The sequence below is a fragment of the Eretmochelys imbricata genome, chromosome 1 (genome assembly GCF_965152235.1).
Source record: "Eretmochelys imbricata isolate rEreImb1 chromosome 1, rEreImb1.hap1, whole genome shotgun sequence".
Taxonomy (NCBI): Eukaryota; Metazoa; Chordata; order Testudines; family Cheloniidae; genus Eretmochelys; species Eretmochelys imbricata.
Window position 1 is genome coordinate 102,506,818 of NC_135572.1, and position 15,759 is coordinate 102,522,576.

Here is a 15,759-nt window from a genome sequence, read left to right on the forward strand (position 1 = left end):
GGGGGTCCAGCCAGGCTTGGAGGGCGGAGAGCACCGGGCAGAGGGGCAGGTCCATTGGTCACCCCCCTGTGTGGGAGAGGTTTACAGGAGTGTGTGTGTGTCACAGATGGTGTCACTCTCCTATCACATACCCAACACCATATACAAGAAAAAACAACTCAACTGAACACACTGAGCCAGCAAATTGGACTGAAAATCAACCGCAATAAGACAGATATCATGACCTTTAATATTGCCTCGCCATCACCAGTACGGATAGAGGATTATGTTCTCACCAATGTAGAAACATTCACATACTTGGCGGCACCATCAGCCAGGACGGTGGAACAAGCCAGGACATCCGGAACAAAATCAATAAAGCCAGAAACACCTTCAGGAGCTTAAATACAGTTTGGAAATCATCAAAATACAACACCAAAACCAAACTAAAGATTTATCCGAGCTGCGTACTTTCAACGCTACTTTATAGTGTAGAATGCTGGGGAATGAGAAAGTGTGACATGTCCAAACTGTCTTCATTCCATACCACCTGCTTCAGAAAAATCCTCCATATCTTTTGACCCAGAACAATCTCAAACCAAGATCTATCGACACAGTGCAGCCAAGAGAATCTGAGCACCATCATTGCCAGGAGGCGTTGGAGATGGATCAGTCATGTGCTTTGGATGGAAACTGATTCCATCACTAGAGTAACAATAAGATGGACACCTGAAGGCAAGCGAAAACAAGGCCACCCAAAAACAACATGGCGAAGAGCCGTGGAAGGTGAGCTGAAAAACCTGGGGCACAGCTGGGGAACCATTGAAAGACTTGCCAGAAACAGACAAGAGTAGAGGAGCTTCGTCACTGCCCTAACTGCCAGAGTCGTAATAGGAACATCATGATGATGATGATGTGTGTATCACCTCTCCCTGTGTGAACCCTAAAGCCTTAAAAATAAGAAGGTAAATAAAAAGAATCCAATTCGCAGTATTTCTTTTTAACAGGGGCTCTGTCAACTTGATGTTAATTTGAACATTTGTACTGCACAGTTCAGACTGATTGCCGTTTAACTCGCTTGAATACGAGTAATTTGACCATATGTCCAGTATTCAGCATAGGGAAATATGGTCACCCTAACTTAAGTAGCAAAGTCTTCTTGAAAAGTGTGCAAAATTGTTCCTCTGAATAGCAGGGCAAATTCACTGCATTATCGCTGATGCCAGAGCAGACAGAGAACTACAGAAAGGATACAGCGTGGATAAAGTCTGACTAAGTCTTCAGAGTTCCAAAATCAGGAGAATGCTAGCCTCCACAGCCAGACCTATATTAAGAAGAAAGGGTGCCATTTCAAAATCCATGGCCACTAAAACAAATTATTCCAAGAGGCCCCAGTTCCCACCTCATAAAAGATCCTTCACCGTGAACAGCTCTGCCTAGACAAAAGACATGACTACATCCACCCTCTCTTGGGGCTCTGACACAGGTTGGCACCTTATCAGTTGCCTCACCAAGTTAAGGAATTTACACCTTCTCATCCCTCTCAAGACAGCCATTCTCCAGTCACTAGCAAAGTTTCTGAACCTGATGCTGAAAACAGCAGCCAAGATCAGATGCTGTATTCAGATCAAGAGAACACTTAACTCCCCAACTTTCTTGAACAAGGATATGACTGTCAGTCATTACTCCTGTGTCCCTCCCCTCCTTGGCAGTAAATGGCAGCTGTGCAGGACTATTGTTGGGGATGACAGCAGTAGGACTGCCCCCCTACCACTTCCTAAGAAATGCCTCTTGCTGATCAGAGCAGTGGCAGTTCTACTCAGTTCCCACTTCTAATAGGGAAAAACAAGCAAACAACACGTTTAGCTATACCAGGAGTGATCCTTAGGCATTTCTAGCTCGTTTGTTACTTATAACTATTATTTTTCCCTTCTTAAGCACTCTTCTGGGTCTTTCTCCTCAACCTTTCCAGGCCCTATTCTCCCACTGCCAAATACTTCAGTTCAAACCCTGTAGAAACTCCATAACTCCACTATCTCTAACACCTTGGCCTCCTTTAAGCCCACTCTCATACCACATATTCTTTCTATAGCCCTGGCTCAAAATCCATATCCTCTGTTCATATGTCCATCGCCAAAGCATATCTCCTTCTTGTTCTTTCTGTTATTCTTATGTTCAGCTGCTGCAGTCCTTGGCAAGACATCCCAGTGGGAGATGACACATTGGTTCATGCCCCACTTCACCAAAACCACAAGTGGGTGAAGGAGGGGGGATGGATCCACAAACACCTTTTGCCTTCTCTCCTTAGAAGTTGGAGGTTTCTGCTCTCTATCAGGATAATCTGTGTGACGTTACCCAGTCAAGAGTACACAAATCATATAAACAGTAAAAAAAAAAAAAAAAAAAGATTTGCATACCTCCCTGGTCTACCCAACCTCAGGTATACCTCATCTACAGACTTTGGGGCTACGAGATGTTACCATTATACAAATAAATAAATATATTTGGATGTGTTGCCACATCATGTCATTTTAACCAACAATTCCTCACACACTGTGTCACAGAATCGACTGGCCCAGTCCCACCTGTAGGTAGATCTCTCCCTCTCTCTCTAACTGACCAGGCTCCCTTCCACCAGAAACTCTGCTCCAGGCTACCATCACATGATGACTGGTCACTTGACCCATCCAGGAGCCCAATCCCAACCCTTCACCTGGGAGATGGACAACTAGGCACAGATGGTCTTGGGCAGCAGCAAAGTCTAATCTGGCCTAAGTAAGAACCTGTTAAACACAGTGTAAAACATTTAGATACATGAAAAATACAGGGTTAGGCATTTCCTCATTTGGAACCCTCTCATCAAAGGAGTATCTGCTTCAGTTGCAGCTAGCATGAGAAAAAAGGGTTTATATCCTTTAGACAAAAAGAATTACCCCTTTTTAAACATTCATTAAATCCCACCTTAAACTTTTCACTAAATAAATAAAATAAATCTGTGCTTCAGTATCAAAATATCATGAGGTCTCTGAATTAAATACTTAACTTCAGCCAAATAGAGCCATATTTTTCATTTAAAGCTGCTGTTTTGGGGGGGGGGGGAGACAGGGTTTTTTTACCCAATTTGGATGCCCTAAAATAAGTATCTTTTGAGATTTTTTCTGGCAGATATTCTTGACTACCCAAATCTGTGCAGCTCTCCTTGTTAGTTGAATGTAGCCCTTGATGGGAAATTGACAAGGACAAGCACTCAGATGTAGAGCAGCCTGCTAATTTTCACCTTTTGGGAAAGAATAAATATTAACTGATGAAAGTCCACTAGGGAATTGTGTAAGTATTTACTGGTGCTTACAGTTTAAACTGAAAAAATGAGTTCTCCCTATAGAGAATAAATTCTACAAGCCCCTTTAAGAGACTGAGTTCTTCATGTAGGTGGATTATACTGAATGGTGGTACTTCTCCAATGTGTTGGAAGAATTTATTTTCATCTCAGGACATAAAAATTAATGGCTAGGCCCTAAACACAACTTCAAAGCAGGTCTCTCTTGTACCATGACAATTTAAGTGTCTTTTTCCCCATGCCTTACTGCTTTCACCAGAAGCACAATCTCCACATGCTTCCCCCGGCACAACCACCAATCCCAGTGTTTGCCATCTGCCAAAGAACCAGAAGCATAAGCATTCCCACATCTCACTATGGGATTAACAGTGGAAGGCAGAAAAAGTAGGACGGGAAGCAGTTCTGGCTGGGGGCATAAGAGGGATAGACACTGGGGAAGTGGTTCTCTGTAGAGATTGACTATGAAGGGATTTTGAGAGGCAGTGGCTCAGTTGATATGGAGTAAGGGGTAAAGCAGAAATGGCCAGATACAATTAGAGTATGGTGAAAAAAAATTGAAAATTTTTGCAGTAAGTTTCCCCATTTTTGACTAACTATGTACAATACTTGAACACTTTGTTTAAGCTTGCCCTCATCCAAGTTTTGACTCCCTCTCTGGTTTTATGGCAAAGTACCTTGGGAACCTCTTCACACTGTGTGATCAAGGCTTCCCATGACAGCTTCAGTTAAACTCACATATACATGATACAGAACTTTGTTAGTGACAGGCAACAAATGCAGAGCTCCCTTGCCCAACCAATCAGGATGACTGTTAACCTCAATACCTCCAGAACCAAACCATAAGCTGGTTTCACGAAGGCAGTCCAAATAAAGGACAAATGCTTGAATAAGTTTCCACATCCCTTTCCTCTAGGCAACAAAGGTACCAAAGGCTCAAAGTAATAAAAAATGCTTAGAAACAGAGTCTTTCCCACTTTCTGCAAACTAAGGGGTGAGAGGACATAGACATCATCCCCTCTTTCCCCAGCACATCCCTGGGTAGGCAGCCATAAAGCTCTTGCCTGAGGGTAAAGGAGTATTTGTGCAACAAGCAGTAACTAATGCCCTAGGGAAAATGTTTCAGGCACCCAGACAAAAGCCCTGAGGCCGCTTTATGGAGAGAAAACACACGGTACACTCTCAGACACAGCAGAGCAAGGCCCACTGTGAGCATGGCATCATCTGACAAAGAGAGGTGTAGTTGCTAAATAAAAACATAATACTGTACTGTATAATAGCCAAGTTCTCTTCTGACTCTTGCCAACTTGTCTCTCCATTTGTTTACAGAGCCCTAATGAAAATTTAAAATGAAAAACACTTTATATGGATTTCATAATCTGAACCATCAAATCCAGGGGCTTCTATCTGAGACATTCATTACAAAGTGCATTTCCACAGCTATCACAACTTTTTAAGTTGGTGGCTTTATCAGAATGTTAATACAGTATACAAACATTTTCAACAACAAAACCATAGAGTCTGAACCATCAAAAAAGCAAGGTCTCTGTGATGACTGGACGATAGTGCTTAAACATTATCACCAGGTATGTAAGTGCTAAGCACTGTAAGAGCTGAATACACTATGGCATCCTAAAAAGGACCTCTATTTGTAACCATGTTATACAGATGACAACTTCTACTTTTGATTTACTATGCTTACAGGACTATTTTGTATATGTTGCAACTCTTCCTTTCAGAATGTAGGATGGGTACGAAAAGTGTTGATACTGAACATAAATATTTTCAACCCTCTGAATGGTTTTCTAAAAGATCTTATTTTCCATTTCCTAAAGAGCTAGGTGTATTTAACACATGCCTATACCACAGCTCAATTTAATAGACATCTGTTAACACACTTTATGAATTATTCTTACAAAACATACTGATGTGGTTAAGTCACACGCTCCACAAATTCATGAGCATGTTAGAAAACAGAATGTGCACTATGTAAAAATCATTAAAATAAATGATTAATGTACATAGGTCCCATAGGAATACTGAAATATGGAAACTTTTATATCTATAAAATATAGTGAATTTGTAAAAGTAAAGCTTTGTGATAACAAACTTAGCCTCTACATTAAAATTTTCATAAGTTTATTTTTAATGATATTTGATTTTTCATGACTAATAATATATGAAATACTTGGTTCATGATTAAGGAAACATTTTTTCTATAGCCAGCGCTAACTGGGTAACTTATTTCATGAAGTAATTAATCAACAACTAATTTTTAACTTCATTATAAATGCTCAGTTCTTCAGAGCTGATTTCAGTGTGTGTGTCTTTCTGCAGCTAAGCATGTCCCTACGTGTGTGTGTGTGTGTGCGCGTGTGCACGCTAAAGGAGGCTTGAGGGCCTGGCTCAGCAGGGAAGTGTAAGGGAACCCAGACTGGTGAAACCAGTGGGCTCAGTGGTACCCCAGTATATCAGGTGGCACCTCGGAAGGTGGGGGAGGCAACCCGTCACAGTGATATATTTTGATTTAGTAAGGCTTTTGACGTCTTAGATGACATTCTCATAAACTAGGGAAATGTGGTCTAGATGAAATTACTATCAAGTAGGTGCAAAACTGATTGAAAGAGCATACTCCAGGACTTTGCTGTAAAACTAGGGAGGCATATCAAGTGGGGTCTGCAGGGGTCTGTCCTGGGTCCAGTACTATTCAATATTTTTGTTAATGATTTAGATAATTGAGTGGAGAGTATGTTTATAAAATCTGCAGATGACACCAACCTGGGAAGGGTGGCTAGCACTTTGGAAGACAGCATTAGAATTCAAAATGACCTTAACAAATTGGAGAATTGGTCTGAATCCAACAAGATGAAATTCAATAAAGACAGGTGTGAGGTACTAAGACTGTGAAGAAAAAAAATCAAATGTACAAATACAAAATGAGGCAGTACTGCTGAAAAAGATCTGGTGATTATAGTGGATCACAAACTAAATGAGTCAACGATGTGATGCAGTTGCAAAAAAGGCTAGTATAATTCTGGGGTACTTAACAGGATCATCATACATAAGACACGGGAGGTAACAGAGGATAAATTGGAGAGAGTCCAGACTAGAGCAACAATAATGATAAAAGGTTTAGAAAACTTTACCTATGAGGAAAGGTTAAAAAATGGGCAGGTTTAGTCTTGAGAAAAGAAGACTAATGGAGGAACTGATAAAAGACTTCAAAATATATTAATGACTGTCATAAAAAGGACTGTGATCAATTGTCCTCCATGTCCACTGAAGGTAGGACAAGTAGTAATAGGCTCAAGTCTGCAGCAACAGAGATTTAGGTTAGATATTAGGAAAATCTTTCTAACTATAAAAGAAAAGGAGTACTTGTGGCACCTTAGAGACTAACCAATTTATTTGAGCATGAGCTTTCGTGAGCTACAGCTCACTTCATCAGATGCATACCGTGGAAACTGCAGCAGACTTTATATATACACAGAGAATATGAAACAATACCTCCTCCCACCCCACTGTCCTGCTGGTAATAGCTTATCTAAAGTAATCTTCAGGTTAGGCCATTTCCAGCACAAATCCAGGTTTTCTCACCCTCCACCCCCCCACACAAATTCACTCTCCTGCTGGTGATAGCCCATCCAAAGTGACAACTCTTTACACAATGTGCATGATAATCAAGTTAGGCCATTTCCTGCACAAATCCAGGTTCTCTCACTCCCTCACCCCCCTCCAAAAACCCACCCCCATACACACACAAACTCACTCTCCTGCTGGTAATAGCTCATCCAAACTCACCACTCTCCAAGTTTAAATCCAAGTTAAACCAGAACGTCTGGGGGGGGGGGGGGGGTAGGAAAAAACAAGAGGAAATAGGCTACCTTGCATAATGACTTAGCCACTCCCAGTCTCTATTTAAGCCTAAATTAATAGTATCCAATTTGCAAATGAATTCCAATTCAGCAGTTTCTCGCTGGAGTCTGGATTTGAAGTTTTTTTGTTTTAAGATAGCGACCTTCATGTCTGTGATTGCGTGACCAGAGAGATTGAAGTGTTCTCCGACTGGTTTATGAATGTTATAATTCTTGACATCTGATTTGTGTCCATTTATTCTTTTACGTAGAGACTGTCCAGTTTGACCAATGTACATGGCAGAGGGGCATTGCTGGCACATGATGGCATAAATCACATTGGTGGATGTGCAGGTGAACGAGCCTCTGATAGTGTGGCTGATGTTATTAGGCCCTGTGTATATATAAAGTCTGCTGCAGTTTCCACGGTATGCATCTGATGAAGTGAGCTGTAGCTCACGAAAGCTCATGCTCAAATAAATTGGTTAGTCTCTAAGGTGCCACAAGTACTCCTTTTCTTTTTGCAAATACAGACTAACACGGCTGTTACTCTGATTTCTAACTATAATGATAGTTAAGCACTGAAGTAGGCTTCCAAGGAAAACTGTGGAATCCCCATCATTGGAGGTTTTTAAGAAGAGGTTGGACAAACACCTGTCAGTGATGGTCTAGGTATAACTGATCCTGTCTCAGTACAGGGGGATGGACTAGATGATCTCTGCTCAGTATTTCTGTGATTATTGTACGGCTGCTGGCCTGTTTCCCCAGCCCAGGGATTAAACACCACACCCAGATCTCTTTCAGGCCCTTGCCCTTACCTCAGGGCAGGGATTATTAATTCAAACAAAAAATACCCACAGTAACTCAAAACAGTGCTATCCCTTGACCAAGACAGGCCGCACAGACCTTTCATTCTGTGCTGCTCTCTGCTCCAGAGCCAGTCACAGGATCCAATCTCTCTCCTGCAGCAATCCTTCGAAGTGAGTTCTATCAACTCTTAATAGGCATCACCTGATCCCTTTACAGTTTAAAGGGACAGATCACCACGTTACAATTATCAAATCCTAAGGCCCATACAATACTGACATAACTACACTATTTATTTTTTAAAGCCACATATCATTGTTTTGTTTACTTTTAGTCTATATGATGCCACAATGATTCCCTCACCCCACATTATCTACAGATTTGACAGTTTCATTCTCTGTATCTAAACTGAAATTGTATGTTTAAACAGAAGGCGGGAATAAAATCAGGGAAATGATGCCATAAAGGGATGAATATTCTATACATTTATGGAGATCTCTGCAGATTTATGTTTTCCAGTACCCTAAATAATTATCTAGGCAGGTATAATTAGACTATCCCAGAATCATTAACAAAACTGCTCAATAGTAAAAGGGTTTGTATACCAAGATGTTGATAGGAAGAAAACAAAAATCAGCAGAGAAACATAACATCTCTCACTTACATTGCAGTTTTTATGTAAGCTAAGTGAGATATTCATCTTCTTTTATTCAAACAACTGCCTAATGTAGATAAAATAAAACACTTATTTGACACTAAGTATTTTCATAAAACTCCTATTGATATAGATGTGGCCCATAGAATAATATTTTCTTCTTGCATTCTTGGACCCAAAAATGATTGCTCAGATAATCTAATAAAACTTGCTACTTGTTAATAGGAAATATTGAATAAATGTATCAGCATTATAATACCATTGTTGAAAATTAAATGTACAATAAACCTGCATATTAGTCACCATATATTTTGCTCTTTTTATGTGACATGCTAGTCCATACAACTGAAAACTTCCATCTAGAAAAGAAATGAAGTGGAAACATTTTTAAAAATAGTTAAAACTTCAGTACAACAGATTCAAATACATTTCCCTGTGTAAATGATAAAAATGTTATTAAAAAGCTTACCTTGACTATCCCACGGATATGCATTTTTGCTATCATCTCTGCAGTGTAGAGAAACATCAATAAAGTATCTAGAGCAAATGTCAAATATTGAAGAGGAGGATAATGCTCAAAGGTCTTTGGGGTGTTCATACAAACAGAAATGACACTGATGATGGCACAGATGCGTAGCAAAGAGTGAACCCACTGAAAAATGAAGGGTTACAACTTAGTTTTGATCTTACAAAATACAGTAAGTATATGATGTCTATAACTCACCTTGACATCATTTCATACACGTTTTTTCAAATGTTATGGTCCAGATTTTTATGATCTTCCCCCCACCCCCCTCAAGAAAACCCAGGCATTTCGGATTCTATTTAAAAAATAACATACACTAAGTGATTTTGCTCATTAGGGGGTCATGTAATCTAATGGACTAAGCACTCATTCAACCTCTGCATATTGAGGAATGTGTGTCAATAATATTACATTTTATGTTTCTATAATTAATCTTTGACTTTGTTACAACAGCCAGTGGTAATATTCTATTAAAATTAGTATGAGTAATTAATGAATGAGTGTTCTCTTGTGAATGACTTCAGTGCTAAAACACTGAAGCACAGCTGAACAGCTCTAGCATCCCTACTGCAAACAAGATGACAGTTGTCCAACATAAAAGGAACACCAATGCACCAATGGTACATATTAATTTATTTCAGATTATTTATCTTCCCAAGGATATGGGGACAGTTTTTGAAGTGGATTAAAATGACTGACCTAAACAACATTCTTACATCAACAAAGAAGGTGAACCAGGATCTGAGAGATCAACACTTTCCAAATATTAACCATCGTCCTCAACAGTAAAATACCCTCTCTCAAGATTGTCTTTGTGACCTCATTTTATAAATTTGGCTTGCAATTTAAATCAAGCAGTGCTAGCAATCGAAGCTAGCTGAAAGGTGGGGGGAGGGGTTAAAATCCATGAATAAATTACTTGACAATTATTGTTTCACCATCCTCAACACTTTCCAACAACTGATGGAAAAATTATTGAATAAAAATTGGAAATATTACCTGATTGACTGGCAACTGTAACCAGTTCACTACTTCTGACTGAAATCTACTTGTTTCAGGATCTTTCTTAAGTTTCATGGAAGTGATTATTTTAATTGTAAAATGTAATATTTAACTTGTAATTGGTAATTAGTAAGAAATAAACTTACTGGTTTGTTAATCCACAGGATATCTGCATTGTCTGACAAAGATTCATCAGGGCCAAAGTCTGTAACTGGCTGAGCTTCCACACGTGAGCTTTGTTTCCGTTTGAGCATCCTGAAGTTAACTTTGGTTATCTATAACAGTGAAGCCCCCTGAAAGAAAAGAAACAAATGTATTTAACAACCTGTACAAAAAACCCTGTTTGAACAGCTTTGTTAAACAGAAAACACTTGTCACTAGGCCAGGCTGCTCTTGTATAAAACACTGAAAGTGAATCACCTCAGATGGTTTTACACAGAAATAGGCAACTATAATAATTTTAAAAATCCTATCAGGGCAAACAGATAATTACCAGTTTTGCTCCCATATACCAGGAAGAATATTGGTCCATGCATAGGTTTAAACCAAAGTCTGATGGGGTTTATCTGATTCCCATTGAAATTAATGCTGATGCTCCCATTGACTTCAGTAGGATCAAGCCCTATGAGTAACAGGCTCGCAGGGCAAGGTAATTGGCTGAGACAGATGTTCCCATTCCTTACTGGGCTGATAAAAAGAGCCTTATTACTATTGTTCTTCTGTCTATAATTGGTATTTGTTTAACCTTTCTTTTTGTATTTACGATTTTTTACTCTCCTGTCAGCCAGTCACTCATAGTTCATTCCTGTCCATGTGTATGGACAGATGTAGGTGTTGGGGAGAGATCTCTCCCTTGTGCAAGGTTAGGGACAATCAGAAGCCCCCCGCTTAGAAGAGCACAGGGACTGGCTCCTTTGAACACCTCAGGGATGTGAAATGCCTTCAGTGGGTTGGGAAGTGGGGAAAAGAGGCTGGACCATAGCCCTGACTTTCCCACATACCCTACACAGTGGCCCACAGGCCTTGATGAATACAAAGACAGACGCTAGCTGTGCCATCCCCAGGGAGAGTATAATCTGAACAACAGGGAGCTCAGGGAAGGAACTGTGCCTTCCTAAAACACAGTCCCTCCTGGATATCCCCTGAAGCTGGACGACGCAATCCAGTGCCTGAACCAGGACATGTGGTTTGTACAGAATGACCCTATGTTCCAACATACAATCTGGCTAGCAGGCACCCGATAGCACGGTGATGAGCATAGTATAAATACTTGTTAGATTTGATTGGCAAGCTGAGGTGGGTTCCAAGTCCATGTAAATATCTGCACATGTGGGACCATACAGCCGCCTCACCAACCAGATCATTACTCCACATTCAAATATTGTTTATCAAACAAGGGTAATATAAAAACAAACAGTAAGGGCTAACTTCTGCCAGGCTTATTCATGTTGAATAGGTAGCATCGGCATGGGTGAGGCTGACAGAACCTAACACTAAAAATATCATAACCTTAAACACTTTGTTTAAGTTTATTTTGTAGTAAATAAAGACCACTATATGTGTACATGAGGTGGTAGTTTTACATTCCCTTAAGCTTCCTCTTTCCCTTTCTCACTTCCATTTCCTTCCTATCCCTTATTCCTCTTTTCCTTCTTCTCCTTACTTACCATCTTGTTCATGCTTGCTTTGCATTCTTCCTGATCCTACCTTTTCATAATTATTTCCAGGCTCACTGTGTTTAAAATACAATAGGGAATTCCCCAAACCTAGAGGCTGTCTTGACAGGTTTTGATGTCACATGGCACTGCAGCATCTCGTAGTGCGTACATGTAGCAATGTAACTGAAAAGGTGTCATAGTATCTTTAGAAATGCCTACACGACCCTGCGCTGCATATGAGAAACGGAGGATTTTCTGGACAAAAGTCAGGATATGCTTCTACGGGCACAAAGCTCTAAAGATTTAGAGCAGGTTGCACAGCGGAGCCAAGAGGCCAGTGAAGAAGCTTGGCAACATGTGACCTCCAGGAGAAGAAGGGGGAATGTCCGGGTTCCAGCAACGCGGACACAGGTAACTAACCGCTTTCATGTTCTCTCCACAGGTACCATTGCGGAGAGTGGACCAGATGATATGTCTGGGGGGAGAAAGCAGAAGGAGACTCCGCTGGTTGGAAGGCATGAGATGAACTGTCCTGAGATGGGGGGTTCCACGACCACCACTCCCAAGAGAAGGAGGCGGGTGGTGGTGGTCAGGGACTCTCTCCTCCGGGGGACTGAGTCATCTATCTGCCGCCCTGACCGGGAAAACCGAGAAGTCTGCTGCTTGCCGGGGGCTAAGATTCGCAATGTGACGGAGAGACTGCCGAGACTCATCAAGCCCTTGGATCACTACCCCTTCCTGCTTCTCCACGTGGGCACCAATGATACTGCCAAGAATGACCTTGAGCGGATCACTGCGGACTACGTGGCTCTGGGAAGAAGGATAAAGGAGTTTGAGGCGCAAGTGGTGTTCTCGTCCATCCTCCCCATGGAAGGAAAAGGCCTGGGTAGGGACCGTCGAATCGTGGAAGTCAACGAATGGCTACGCAGGTGGTGTCGGAGAGAAGGCTTTGGATTCTTTGACCATGGGATGGTGTTCCATGAAGGAGGAGTGCTGGGCAGAGACGGGCTCCACCTTACGAAGAGAGGGAAGAGCATCTTTGTGAGCAGGCTGGCTAACCTAGTGAGGAGGGCTTGAAACTAGGTTCACTGGGGGAAGGAGACCAAAGCCCTGAGGTAAGTGGGAAAGCGGGATACCGGGAGGAAGCACAGGCAGGAACGTCTGTGAGGGGAGGGCTCCTGCCTCATACTGAGAACGAGGGGCAATCAGCAGGTTATCTCAAGTGCTTATATACGAATACACAAAGCCTTGGAAACAAGCAGGGAGAACTGGAGGTCCTGGTGATGTCAAGGAATTATGACGTGATTGGAATAACAGAGACTTGGTGGGATAACTCACATGACTGGAGTACTGTCATGGATGGTTATAAACTGTTCAGGAAGGACAGGCAGGGCAGAAAAGGTGGGGGAGTAGCACTGTATGTAAGGGAGCAGTATGACTGCTCAGAGCTCCGGTACGAAACTGCAGAAAAACCTGAGTGTCTCTGGATTAAGTTTAGAAGTGTGAGCAACAAGAGTGATGTAGTGGTGGGAGTCTGCTATAGACCACCGGACCAGGGGGATGAGGTGGATGAGGCTTTCTTCCGGCAGCTCGCAGAAGCTACTAGATCGCATGCCCTGGTTCTCATGGGTGACTTTAATTTTCCTGATATCTGCTGGGAGAGCAATACAGCGGTGCATAGACAATCCAGGAAGTTTTTGGAAAGCATAGGGGACAATTTCCTGGTGCAAGTGCTAGAGGAGCCAACTGGGGGGGAGCTTTTCTTGACCTGCTGCTCACAAACCGGGAAGAATTAGTGGGGGAAGCAAAAGTGGATGGGAATCTGGGAGGCAGTGACCATGAGTTGGTTGAGGTCAGGATCCTGACACAGGGAAGAAAGGTAAGCAGCAGGATACGGACCCTGGACTTCAGGAAAGCAGACTTCGACTCCCTCAGGAAACGGATAGGTAGGATCCCCTGGGGGACTAACATGAAGGGGAAAGGAGTCCAGGACAGCTGGCTGTATTTCAAGGAATCCCTGTTGAGGTTACAGGGACAAACCATCCCGATGTGTCGAAAGAATAGTAAATATGGCAGGCGACCAGATTGGCTTAATGGTGAAATCCTAGCGGATCTTAAACATAAAAAAGAAGCTTACAAGAAGTGGAAGGTTGGACATATGACCAGGGAAGAGTATAAAAATATTGCTCGGGCATGTAGGAATGAAATCAGGAGGGCCAAATCGCACCTGGAGCTGCAGCTAGCAAGAGATGTCAAGAGTAACAAGAAGGGTTTCTTCAGGTATGTTGGCAACAAGAAGAAAGCCGAGGAAAGTGTGGGCCCCTTAATGAATGAGGGAGGCAACCTAGTGACAGAGGATGTGGAAAAAGCTAATGTACTCAATGTTTTTTCTGCCTCTGTCTTCATTAACAAGGTCAGCTCCCAGACTGCTGCGCTGGGCATCACAACATGGGGAATAGATGGCCAGCCCTCTGTGGAGAAAGAGGTGGTTAGGGACTATTTAGAAAAGCTGGACGTGCACAAGTCCATGGGGCCGGACGAGTTGCATCCGAGAGTGCTAAAGGAATCGGCGGCTGTGATTACAGAGCCACTGGCCATTATCTTTGAAAACTCGTGGCGAATGGGGGAAGTCCCGGATGACTGGAAAAAGGCTAATGTAGTGCCAATCTTTAAAAAAGGAAGAAGGAGGATCCTGGCAACTACAGGCCAGTCAGCCTCACCTCAGTCCCCGGAAAAATCATGAAGCAGGTCCTCAAAGAATCAATCCTGAAGCACTTACATGAGAGGAAAGTGATCAGGAACAGTCAGCATAGATTCACCAAGGGAAGGTCATGCCTGACTAATCTAATCGCCTTCTATGATGAGATTACTGGTTCTGTGGATGAAGGGAAAGCAGTGGATGTATTGTTTCTTGACTTTAGCAAAGCTTTTGACACGGTCTCCCACAGTATTCTTCTCAGCAAGTTAAAGAAGTATGGGCTGGATGAATGCACTATAAGGTGGGTAGAAAGTTGGCTAGATTGTCGGGCTCAACGGGTAGTGATCAATGGCTCCATGTCTAGTTGGCAGCCGGTGTCAAGTGGAGTGCCCCAGGGGTCGGTCCTGGGGCCGGTTTTGTTCAATATCTTCATAAACGATCTGGAGGATGGTGTGGATTGCACCCTCAGCAAGTTTGCGGATGATACTAAACTGGGAGGAGTGGTAGATACGCTGGAGGGCAGGGATAGGATACAGAGGGATCTAGACAAATTGGAGGATTGGGCCAAAAGAAATCTGATGAGGTTCAATAAGGATAAGTGCAGGGTCCTGCACTTAGCACGGAAGAACTAAATGCACAGCTACAGACTAGGGACCGAATGGCTAGGCAGCAGTTCTGCGGAGAAGGACTTAGGGGTGACAGTGGACGAGAAGCTGGATATGACAGCAGTGTGCCCTTGCCAAGAAGGCCAATGGCATTTTGGGATGTATAAGTAGGGGCATAGCGAGCAGATCGAGGGACGTGATCGTCCCCCTCTATTCGACATTGGTGAGGCCTCATCTGGAGTACTGTGTCCAGTTTTGGGCCCCACACTACAAGAAGGATGTGGATAAATTGGAGAGAGTCCAGCGAAGGGCAACAAAAATGATTAGGGGTCTGGAACTCATGACTTATGAGGAGAGGCTGAGGGAACTGGGATTGTTTAGTCCGCAGAAGAGAAGAATGAGGGGGGATTTGATAGCTGCTTTCAACTACCTGAGAGGTGGTTCCAGAGAGGATGGTTCTAGACTATTCTCAGTGGTAGAGGAGGACAGGACAAGGAGTAATTGTCTCAAGTTGCAGTGAGGGAGGTTTAGGTTGGGTATTAGGAAAAACTTTTTCACTAGGAGGGTGGTGAAACACTGAAATGCGTTACCTAGGGAGGTGGTAGAATCTCCTTCCTTAGAAGTTTTTAAGGTCAGGCTTG

At 42.5% G+C, this 15,759-nt stretch overlaps 1 protein-coding gene across 2 annotated transcripts in view; it reads right to left on the reverse strand.

The window, feature by feature from the left end:
* Nucleotides 1-10,411, reverse strand: part of NALCN (sodium leak channel, non-selective) — a 330,584-nt gene extending 320,173 nt beyond the window's left edge. For both annotated transcript variants that reach the window (XM_077807053.1, XM_077807052.1), the window contains exons 1-2: nucleotides 10,304-10,411; nucleotides 9,099-9,281 (exon numbers count right to left, since the gene is read on the reverse strand). In XM_077807053.1, coding sequence (XP_077663179.1) covers nucleotides 9,099-9,281; nucleotides 10,304-10,411 — 291 coding nt within the window. The remainder of the gene's footprint in view (nucleotides 1-9,098; nucleotides 9,282-10,303) is intronic.
* Nucleotides 10,412-15,759: the final 5,348 nt, after the last annotated feature.